This window comes from Cetorhinus maximus, chromosome 6, assembly GCF_964194155.1.
Source record: "Cetorhinus maximus chromosome 6, sCetMax3.hap1.1, whole genome shotgun sequence".
NCBI lineage: Eukaryota > Metazoa > Chordata > Chondrichthyes > Lamniformes > Cetorhinidae > Cetorhinus > Cetorhinus maximus.
In genome coordinates, this window is record NC_135884.1 from 122,547,354 (window position 1) to 122,559,731 (window position 12,378).

The 12,378-nt window shown below is 43.9% G+C and overlaps 1 protein-coding gene across 1 annotated transcript in view; it reads right to left on the bottom strand.

Moving 5' to 3' along the window:
- phlpp2 (PH domain and leucine rich repeat protein phosphatase 2) overlaps positions 1 to 12,378 on the bottom strand; it is a 151,346-nt gene that overhangs the window by 76,359 nt on the left and 62,609 nt on the right. The window contains exon 4 of the mRNA XM_078544411.1: positions 7,464 to 7,654. Within this exon, the coding sequence (XP_078400537.1) occupies positions 7,464 to 7,654 (191 nt within the window). The remainder of the gene's footprint in view (positions 1 to 7,463; positions 7,655 to 12,378) is intronic.

Sequence of the window (12,378 nt, forward strand, 5' to 3'; positions counted from 1 at the left end):
AGTTAGATCAAAAACATACTGGTGAAGGAAGCTCTCCTGGACACATTTCAGAAATTTTCCCCCTCCTTTCCCTATACGTCAACATTATCCCTATCGATATTTGGGTAATTAAATTCCCACAATATGACAAGTCTGTAGGTTCAGCACCTCTGATTTCCCTGCAGATTTGCTTCTTCTCTCTCTCTCACTATTTGGAGGCCCATAGAACAGCATGATCATATCCTTTTTGTTTCTCAACTCTAACCAAATGGATTCTGTCCTTGTTTCCTCAAGGACATCCTCTCTTACCAACACAACATTGTCTTCCCTAATCAGTACTGTTACCCCACCTCCCTTCTTACCTTCACAATTTTTCTGAACACTTTGTATCTGTGAATATTAAGTGCCCAGTCCATACCATTTTAAGCCAGGTTTCTGTTATTGTCATTATATCATAGCCCCACAAGGCTATTTACACTTGTAGCTCACCAGCCTTACTGACCACACTTTGTGCATTAACATACACGTATTTTAAACCTGTCCTTGTATTCTTCGTACTCTGCTCCTACCTAATATGGTAAGATTTCTCTATTATTATCCATCACTCTCACTCCTTTACGCACTTCATTCCTCTTTTTTATTTCCATATGCCAGTGTCCACTGCCCTACTTTCAACCCTCCCCAATCATTAGTGAGCCTCCCTACGGGGACATTTGTTCCAGTCCAGTTGAAATGCAATCTGTCCCTTTTGAATAGGTGCCTCTCAGAACTGGTCCCAATGCCCCAAAAATCTTAAGCCTGCTCTTCTGCACCAATTCTCAAGCCACCCCCATCTTCCTATTTCTATTCTTGCTGTGTGTGGGGCACTGGGAGTAATCCAGAGATTACTACTTTCAAAGTCCTACTGTTTAACTTCTTTCCTAGCTCCCAAAAATCTGACCGCAGGAAACCAATACTTGCCCTCTATACTGTTGTTCCTGATGTGTACTACAACTTCTGGCTCATTCCCTTCCACCTGCAGAATATTCTGCACCCACGCTTTGGAGTTCCAAGCCCTGGCACCAGGGAAGCAACACACCATGCAGGACTCACTATGATGGTTACAGAAATGCCCTGTCCCCCTAACTATCAAATCTGCTATGACAACTGCATTTCTATGCTTTACAGCTTCCCCTGTGCAGGCTCTTGCCCATTGGTGCCATGGTGTAGGCTACACTTCTTCAAGGTGTCATCAATCCAAGCAGTCTCCAACGCTGAGTAACGGTTTGAGAAGGATCCTATACTTCCTTCCTCTGTCAACTTTTCCAGATGGTCACCCATCTACTATCCTAACCTCTATCTGCCTGTGGGGTGGGCACTTCCTGGAACATATGATCCAAGAAACTCTCAGCCTCCCTGATGCTCTAGAGTGACTAGCTACTCCTCAAGCTCAAAAAGCTTGAGTTTGATCTCAAGCAGCTGGAGACACTTCCTATCTTCCTATACATGTGGTCAAGGCACATTAGTTGTCCTCAAATTCACACATTGATGGACTAAGTGGCAAGCAAGCTACATTACTGATCTCGATGAGAGGTGTTTTGCCATCTTATGAGGAGAAGGATAGACAGAATCTATGAAAATATTGCTCAAGGAGCAAAGTCAACCTAAAACTGCTCTGCTGCTGCTACTGGAGTTTAAACTGAATGTTGGTGGAAGGTTTGTTGGAAGTAGGCAATGAGCAATGCAACTCTAAGAACACAGTACACAAATGTGTAGCTGAAGTTAATAACTGCAGCTCTTTGCATTGGTGGGAGATAAAGGATCAAGGTTACAATGCAATCTTGATTCCACCTTACTCTAAAGCATGAACCCAACAAAAAGCAATTTAAATGCCCGATATTTCATTCAGAACCAGCTCATCAAATTACTCTATTATGTAAAAGCAAAAAACTGCGGATGCTGGAAATCCAAAACAAAAACAAAAATACCTGGAGAAACTCAGCAGGTCTAGCAGCATCTGTGGAGAGGAACACAGTTAATGTTTCGAGTCCAAATGACCCTTCAACAGAACTAAGTAAAAATAGAATAGAGGTGAAATATAAGCTAGTTTAAGGCGGGGGGTGAGACAAATAGAGCTGGATAGACGGCCAGTGATAGGTGGAGATAACCAAAAGATGTCACAGACAAAAGGACAAAGAGGTGTTGAAGGTGGTGATATTATCTGAGGAATGTGCTAATTAAGTGTAGAAAGCAAGACAAGCAAAGTACAGATAGCCCTAGTGGGGGTGGGGTGGGGTGAAGGAATCAAAAAAGGCTAAAAGGTAGAGATAAAACAATGGATGGAAATACATTTAAAAATAATGGAAGTAGGTGGGAAAAGAAAAATCTATATAAATTATTGGAAAAGTGGGGGGGAATCGGAAAGGGGGTGGGGATGGAGGAGAGAGTTCATGATCTAAAATTGTTGAACTCAATATTCAGTCCGGAAGGCTGTAAAGTGCCTAGTCGGAAGATGAGGTGCTGTTCCTCCAGTTTAGGGGAATTGATAGCTTCCTTTATAAGCAGGATCGAGAGTCCCGCATGGTATGTTGCCTGCCCGGTGCCAGGGTGAGGGACATCTCTGACCGGCTTGAAAGGATATTGGAGAGGGAGGGGGAGGATCCAGTTGTTGTGGTCCACGTCGGGACAAATAACATAGATAAGACTAGGAAAGAGGACCTGTTTGGGGATTATCAGGAACTAGGAACTAAATTAAAGAACAGGTCCTCAAGGGTTATAATCTCCGGATTACTACCCGAGCCACGTGCAAATTGGCATAGGGATGCGAGGATAAGGGAAGTAAACACGTGGCTAAAGGAGTGGTGCGGGAAAGAGGGGTTCCATTTCATGGGGCACTGGCATCAGTATTGGAACAGGAGGGATCTGTACCGTTGGGACGGTCTCCACCTGAACCGATCTGGGGCCAATGTTCTAGCGAAAAGGGTAAATAGAGTGGTCAACAGGACTTTAAACTAGAAAGTGTGGGGGGGAGGGAAGGGTAAAACTCCAAGAAATATGACTAATGGGAAACAAAGCAGCAGGTTAGCGTGTGGGGGGGTGGATTCATCTTCATGGAAAATTATGAAAAAACTGAAAAGAAAGGAGATCCCAGGAGAGGCTATTAAAGTATCCAGAACACAAAACAGGACAGAGTGTTTGGAAAGGGCTAGGAATCTAACTTCAAGCACATCAGAAAAAGGGACGACAATGAGAAAGGGGACGGGAAATACAGGACTGAAGGTGTTGTATCTGAATGCACGCAGTATACGAAATAAGGTAAATGAGCTTGTGGCGCAGATTGAAATTGGCAGGTATGATGTGGTGGGCATTACGGAGACATTGCTGCAAGGGGATCAAGACTGGGAACTAAATATCCAAGGATATACATCCTATCGAAAAGATAGGCAGGTTGGCAGAGGGGGTGGGGTTGCTTTGTTAGTAAGAAATGAAACTAAATTGATAGCAAGAAATGATGTAGGGTCAGATGATGTAGAATCTGTGTGGGTAGAGTTGAGGAACCGCAAAGGTAAAAAAACCATAATGGGAGTTATGTACAGGCCTGTACCTGTGGATGTGGGGCACAAGATATACCAGGAGATAGAAAGGCAAGGTTACAGTGATCATGGGGGATTTCAATATGGCAGGTAGACTGGGAAAATCAGGTTGGTAGAGGATCCCAAGAAAAGGAATTTGTGGAATGTCTACGAGATGGCTTTTTGGAGCAGCTTGTGGTGGAGCCCACTAGGGAACAGGCAATTCTAGATTTAGTGATGTGTAATGAGGCAGATTTGATAAGGGAGCTTAAGGTGAAGGAACCCTTAGGAGGAAGTGACCATAATATGATAGAATTTACCCTGCAATTTAAGAGGAAAAAGCTGGAATCAGATGTAACGGTATTACAGTTGAATAAAGGCAACTACAGAGGCATGAGGGAGGAGCTGGCCAGAATTGACTGGGAGATGAGCCTAGCAGGAAAGACAGTGGAACAGGAATGGCAGGAGTTTCTGGGAGTAATTTGGGAGACACAGCAAAAATTCATCCCTAGGAAGAAGAAGCATACTAAAGGGAGGACGAGGCAACCATGGCTCACAAGGGAAGTCAGGGACAGCATAAAAGCTAAAGAAAAAGCATACAATGCGGCGAAGAGCAGTAGGAAACCAGGAGATTGGGAAGCCTACAAAGACCAACAGAGGACAACTAAAAAAAAAATGAGGGAGAAGATTAAATATGAGGGTAAACTAGCCAGTAATATAAAAGAAGATTGCAAGAGTTTTTTTAGATATATAAAGGGTAACAGAGAGGCAAAAGTGGACATTGGGCCGCTGGAAAATGACGCTGGAGAAGTAGTAGTGGGGAACAAAGAAATGACGGAGGAACTGAATAGGTACTTTGCGTCAGTCTTCACAGTGGAAGACAAGAGTGACATTCCCAAAGTTCAAGAGAGTCAGGGGGCAGAGGTGAGTATGGTGGCCATTACCAAGGAGAAGGTGCTAGGAAAACTAAAAGGTCTGAAGGTGGATAAATCACCTGGACCAGATGGATTACACCCCAGAGTTCTGAAGGAGATAGCTGAAGAGATAATGGAAGCGTTAGTGGTGATCTTTCACGAATCACTGGAGTCAGGGAGGGTCCCAGAGGACTGGAAAATCGCTAATGTAACCCCACTGTTTAAGAAGGGAGTGAGGCAAAAGACGGGAAATTACAGACCGATTAGCCTGACCTCAGTCGTTGGTAAGATTTTAGAGTCCATTATTAAGGATGAGATTTCAGAATACTTGGAAGTGCATGGTAAAATCGGGCAAAGTCAGCATGGTTTCATCAAGGGGAGGTCATGCCTGACAAATCTGTTAGAATTCTTTGAGGAGGTAACGAGTAGGTTAGACAAAGGAGAGCCAATGGATGTTATCTACTTGGACTTCCAGAAGGCCTTTGACAAGGTGCCGCACAGGAAGCTGCTCAGTAAGATAAGAGCCCATGGTGTCAGAGGCAAGGTACTAGCATGGATAGAAGATTGGCTGTCTGGCAGGAGGCAGAGAGTGGGGATAAGGGGGTCCTTCTCAGGATGGCGACCGGTGACTAGTGGAGTTCCGCAGGGGTCAGTGTTGGGACCACAACTTTTCACTTTATACATTAATGATCTAGATGAAGGAACTGAGGGCATCCTGGCTAAGTTTGCAGATGATACAAAGATAGGTGGAAGGACAGGTAGTATTGAGGAGGCGGGGAGGCTGCAGAAGGATTTGGACAGGTTAGGAGAATGGGCAAAGAAGTGGCAGATGGAATACAATGTGGGGAAGTGTGAGGTCATGCACTTTGGTAGGAAGAATAGAGGCGTAGATTATTTTCTAATTGGGGAGAGAATTCAGAAATCTGGAGTGCAAAGGGACTTGGGAGTCCTAGTCCAGGATTCTCTTAAGGTTAACTTGCAGGTTGATGTGGTAGTTAGGAAGGCAAATGCAATGTTGGCATTTATTTCGAGAGGACTAGAATATAAAAGCAGGGATGTGCTGCTGAGGCTTTATAAGGCTCTGGTCAGACCACATTTAGAATATTGTGAGCAATTTTGGGCCCCGTATCTCAGGAAGGATGTGCTGGCCCTGGAGAGGGTCCAGAGGAGGTTCACGACAATGATCCCAGGAATGAAAGGCTTAACATATGAGGAACGTTTGAGGACTCTGGGTCTATACTCGATGGAGTTTAGAAGGATGAGGGGGGATCTAATTGAAACTTACAGAATACTGAAAGGCCTGGATAGAGTGGACGTGGGGAAGAGGTTTCCATTAGTAGGAGAGACTAGGACCCGACGGCACAGCCTCAGAGTAAAGGGAAGACCTTTTAGAACAGAGATGAGGAGAAACTTCTTTAGCCAGAGAGTGGTGAATCTATGGAATTCATTGCCACAGAAGGCTGTGGAGGCCAGGTCATTGAGTGTATTTAAGACTGAGATAGATAGGTTCTTGATTGGTAAGGGGATCAAAGGTTATGGGGAGAAGGTGGGAGAATGGGGTTGAGAAACTTATCATCCATGATTGAATGGCGGAGCAGACTCGATGGGCCGAATGGCCTAATTTCTGTTCCTATGTCTTATGGTCTTTGCGTTGAGCTTCACTGGAACATTGCAGCAGGCCAAGGACGGACATGTGGGCATGAGAGCAGCGTGGAGGGTTGAAATGGCAAGCGACAGGGAGGTCTGGGTCATGCTTACGGACAGCCCGAAGGTGTTCTGCAAAGCGGTCACCCAGTCTGCGTTTGGTCTCCAATGTAGAGGAAACCGCATTGGGAGCAACGAATGCAGTAGACTAAATTGAGGGAAGTGCAAGTGAAATGCTGCTTCACTTGAAAGGAGTGTTTGGGCCCTTTGACGGTGAGGAGAGGGGAAGTAAAGGGGCAGGTGTTGCACCTTCTGCGGTTGCATGGGACGGTGCCGTGGGAGGGAATTGAGGTTTAGGCGGTGATGGAGGAGTGGACCAGGGTGTCCCGGAGGGAACGATCCCTGCGGAATGCCCCCAAGGGGGGTGAAGGGAAGATGTGTTTGGTGGTGGCATCATGCTGGAGTAGGCGGAAATGGCGGAGGATGATCCTTTGAATGGGGAGGCTGGTGGGGTGATAAGTGAGGACAAGATTATGTATCTCTGTTGTAGGAAGCAGAATTAGAGCAAGGTGACAGCCTGAGAATTGAATTAAGCAGCTGGCATCAAAAGTAATGCCGCAGTCAATGGATCTCCTGGGATAATGGGGAAAAGGGGAAAAAGAAGCATTGAAGAAACATAGACACTTCTCTTTTGTGAGAATTTTAGTTTTACAATATGCTACATCAGAAGCGATACATTCGCATTCAATGCCCAGGGTCCATGCCAGGTTACACAGGCTGGAATTTTTCCGGTCCCGCCCATGACCGGAAACGTTGAAGGTGGGAAGGAAAATTTGGAGAGGCAGCCATGATGACTTTTGGTGGGAATTTCCCGTCCTGCCAAGATCCCAGCTGTAGTGTCAATTAAGTACAAATTCATTACATATAAATCCCAGCATTAGTTTTTGTTCATGAGAGAAAAGCATACATACTGCTCTACTAAAATACGTTGGAATGCCTACTGCATCACTTACAAACTGTGAGGTCTACATTAGTTCATAATATTTAGCCCACTAGCTGGTAACTAGCATCTGATAAATAAAACTCAATCTAAATTTGAATTTGGTTCCTCTGGGATCCACGATGTGAGCTTTCGGTGCTATGGTTTAAAATCCTACTTGAGCATCCAATTGTAGCTTGATTTTAAACAATAATAAACCCTGTGGGGTTTATCAAAACAGCAGTTCTACTGGAATGCAATACATGGTGTTTGTGGAATACTGAAACTAAGCTTACTACAATGTAACTATTTGTAAATACCATATCAGACTAAGCCTGCCTCAAGACATATAAACTACACAATACCAGCTCCTTCAGAATAGATATGATTTCTCACCTTGCCTCCAGTGAGAGGCAGTACGTGCATTTTTCCCATCTGGCACTCCTTCACTGAAGACACAATTAGGCAGGTACCACAGAGAATGACTTGACGTTCTGACCATTTATGCAGCTGAGTTTTGCCTTTCCGAACATTAAACACACCAGAGAGAAGGATCCGATCTAGCTGTTCTATGCTGCTTGGCTTCCCTGAGGAGAGAACAGAAAAACAATACTGAGTACCTTACAAAATTATAAAGTGAACCACCATTTAGAAAATGTAGCACATTGCCAACTTAATAACATAATAAATACTGAAGAAAGCCCTAACAAATGGCACATGGATCTCAATACGTTTTAAAGATTAAATTCAATAAACTTCCTAAAGAAATTGAAAAAAAAATATTTGGTGAACTGTAGCATTGGTAAATAAGTAATTTTTTTAAAGATGAAAATCCTAGAAATCTAAAATAAAAGAGAATATATTCAACTAACATCCAACGGATATTTTATACTAAAAATAGTAACCTCCTGTCTTTAGAGATATTAAAGCTATTGTGATGCATTGGCAGTATTCTCACAGAGTGGTGCTGTTGCAGATCAAACTATAATGGAATGCATAAAGGCTGACAAGCCCAGTGCAATAAGGTTCAAAAAATCTCACTCCACATCAGGTAAGGTCCATCTCTAGAATTAGAGTGCGGTAGTGTGTTTCTGATTTAATATTGTTTAAAACAGACACCACGATAACCATTTTTTTTTTTAAATGAGGCATTGGTGGCCGCCTAAGATGAATTTCTGGGTGTTAAGCAGCCTCACTAGCAGGCTCTTAATAGGATTGCTGAAGGTCGCTCAAGAAAGGAACCAGAAGTGGTAGGAGTGCTCTTCCTGGCTCTACAAAGTAAATGGTCCACCTTTGCCCCTCTCCAGATCGCGCCTCCCCCACCCTAGACCTACCTCTGGGCCTTGCATGGGGCAAAATTGATTAAGGTCCCGACAAGTGGGCTGTGTCAATAGACCTGTAGCTCACCTGATTTATTCTGATGAAGCCCAAGGATGAACTCATTTCAACTTCAAAGCTAAGAAATTCAAGCTTCTTAGTGTTAATGTGAAATAAAATTGCTTTACGCAGACTTTAAAGAACGTAGCATAAATGCACCCCAAAACGTTGTCAGCAAAATATCTCCAGTGCCACAATAATCCTTTTAGGATTTAATTCAACACAGTAATGTTTGCTTTTCGTAAAACATGTGGAACATTCTTTCTTCCAGTCTCGTGTCCCTTCCCCCAGTACATTTATGGCTGTATCAGTGCTAGTATTCTCACTTGAACTAGAATCTTCTTTTTAATCAACTTGGTTTTCAATTTCCACCTTTCCTTGCCTTCGTTGTCCATCTTCAACATTTACTTTCTCTTCCTTGATGTCTCTTTCTCCATTTCTGGGGATAGACTGTGGACCATCTACTTTTAAGTCCACTGACTCTATCTTGTCAGCCCAAGCCTGGATATTGTCTAGATCTAGCTGCATTTGAACATGGACTGCTTCAGTATCTGAGGAGTTACGAATAGTGCTGAACATTGCGCAAGCATCAGCAAACATCCCTACTTCTGACCTTATGATGGAAGGAAGGTCATTGATGAAACAGTTGAAGATGAAGATCTTTCCTCTGTCTCTAAATTGTTTGACTGCTTGTTTGACACCCAGTATTGGATGAACAGAACATTCTGCCAATTAAATATTGGGAAGACAGAAGCTACGGCTTTCAGTTTCTGCCACAAACTCGGTTTCCTCGCCACCAACTGCATCCTTCTCCGTGGCAACTATCTGAGGCTGTGCCATCTGTTCATGACCTTGGTGTTATATTTGATCCCAAGATGAGCTTCTTACCATACATCCACGCCATCACTCAGACCACCAATTTTCTCCTCCATAACACTGCCTGACTTTGACCTTGCCTCAGTTTATCTGCTGCTAAAACACTCAACCATGTCTTTGTTTCCTCCAGACTTGAGTATTTCAAAACGCTCCTGGCTGGTATATCATGATCTATGGTTTAGAAACTCGAGGTCATTCAAAACTCTGCTGCCTGTATCCTTCCTAAGGCACACCAGGTCTTGCTCACCCATGCATCACTCATGCAATGCCTCGATTTTAAATTTCTCATCCATGTTTTCAAATTGCTTGTCCCCCTCTATCTCTGTAATCTCCTCCAGCCCTGCAAACTCCTCTAAATCTCTGTACTGCACAGACTCCACTGTACTCAAAGCGCGATATAATTGCAAACTCTTGTTGCTGTTTGACTAGTCCATGAAACAGTGCTCCCAATTTTGGCACAAGTCTCCACGTTAGTGAGGGCAGTTCTGCAGGACGGGCTGGGTGTACCTTTGTGTCCAGTGCCTAGGTTGATGAAAGGTGAATCCGACCGTTTTTTTTTCTTATTATAGATGTTTGATACAAACTTGTGGCTTGTTAAGCGATTTCAGAGGGCAGTTAAGAGTCAACTGGATTCATTCTCATCTAGTAACTTAACCACCATGTTACTATACCCTGTATATCTCCTTATCACCGTCAAAGTTTGTTCAATAATGCTTGCTCGAAGCACCTTGGGATATTTTATTATGCTAAAGGTAGTTTGTAAATGCAAGTTTTTGTATGTTGCCTTGCTTCTGTGTACCAATTTCTAGGATTCTTGAAATTTGCAAACAGAAAGGTTCGGTGATTAACTTAAGTTCACATCCTCTACTAATGTCACTTGGTAAAGGGAAGGCATTGGCGTCATGGCAACATCACTGGTCAGCAATCCAGAGGTCCAGGCTAATGCTTTGGGAGCAGGGGTTCAATCCCACCAGGGCAGCTGGTAGAATTTAAATTCAATTAATAAATCTGGAATGAAAAGGTAGTCTTACCAATAGTGACCATGAAACCATTATCAATTGTCATAAAAACCTATCTGGTTCACCACTACCCTTTAGGAAAGGAAATCTGCCATCCTTACCTGTTCTGGCCTTCATGTGACTCCATAAGAACATAAGAAGTAGGAGCAGGAGTAGGCAATTCAGCCCCTTGAGCCTGCCCCGCCATTCATTACGATCATGGCTGCTTTCATTTCGGCCTCAACTCCAATTTCTAGCCCACTCCCCATAACCTTTCAACCCATTACTAATTTAAAAATCTGTCTATCTCCTCCTCAAATTTATTCAGCGTCCCGGCATCCACTGCACTCCGAGGTAGTGAATTCCACAGATTCACCACCCTTTGAGAAAAGTAATTCCTCCTCATCTCTGATTTAAATCTACCACCCCTTAGCCTAAAACTATGGCCTTTCGTTCTAGAATGCCCCACAAGGAGAAACATCTGCTCCACGTCTACTTTGTCTATCCCCTTTAGCATCTTATATACCTCAATTAGGCCTCCTCTCATCCTTCTAAACTCTAGTGAGTATAGGCCTAAACTGCTCAATCTCTCCTCATAAGACAATCCCCGCATCTCTGGAATCAATCTAGTGAACCTCCTCTGAACTGCCTCCAGTGCAACTACATCCTTCCTCAAGTAAGGGGACCAAAACTGTGCACAGTACTCCAGGTGCGGTCTTACCAATGCCTTGTACAGTTGCAAAAACACTTCCCTATTTTTATACTCTATTCCTTTAGCAATAAACGCCAAAATTCCATTTGCCTTCCTTATTACCTGCTGTACCCGCATACTAGGTTTCAGCGATTCATGTACGAGGACATCCAGATCCCTCCGCACTGAAGCATTCTGAAGTTTGTCTCCATTTAAATAATAAGTTGCCTTTTTATTCTTCCGACCAAAATGGATAACCTCACACTTATCCACATTAAACTCCATCTGCCAAATTTTGGCCCATTCACCTAACCTGTCCATATTCATTTGTAAATTTCTTATTTCTTCATTGCAACTTACCTTCCCACCTATTTTGGTGTCATCGGCAAATTTAGCTATAGTATCTTCTATCCCTGAATCCAAGTCATCAATATAGATTGTAAATAGTTGGGACCCAAGGACCGAACCCTGTGGCACCCCACTAGTTACGGCTTGCCATCCAGAAAAAGACCCATTTATCCCAACTCCCTCCGGACCAATAGTAATGCGGTTGACTCTTAAATGCCCTCTGAAATGGCCTAGTAGTTATATCAAACCGCTATGAAGTCTAAAAGGAATGAAACCGGATGGACCACCCAACATCAACCTAGGCATCGGAAAGGACAATGGCAAACCCAGCCCTGTTGACCCTGCAAAGTCCTCCATACTAAGGAGGCTTGCGCCAAAATTGGGAGAGCTGTCCCACAGACCAGTCAAGCAACAGCCTGACATAGTCATACTCACAGAATCATACCTTACAATGTCCCAGATACCACCATTACCATCCCTGTGCCACTGATAGGACAGACCCATGAGAGGTGGCGGCACAGTGGCACACAGTTGAAAGGGTGTTATCCTGGGAGTCCTCAAGATCGACTCTGGACCCCATAAAGTCTCATGGTGTCAGGTCAAACATGTGCAAGGAAACCCCCTGCTGGTTACCACCTACCGCCACTACCCACCTCCTCCATCAGCTGATATATCAGTGCTTCTCCATGTTGAACACGATTTGGAGGAAGCACCGAGGGTGGCAAGGGCCAGAATGTACTCTGGGTAGAGGACTTCATTGTCAATCACCAAGACTGGCTCCATAGCACAACTACTGACTGAGCTGGCCAAGTACTAAAAGATATAGCTGCTGGACTGGGTCTTCAACAGGTGGTGAGGGAACCAACAGAGACAAAAAGCTATTTGACCTTGTCCTCACCAATCTAGTTGTTGCAGATTCATCTGTCCATGACAACATTGGTAGGAGTAACCACCACACAGTCCTTGTGTAGACGAAGTTCCACCTTCACATTGAGGATGCCTTCCACTGTGTTGTGTGAAA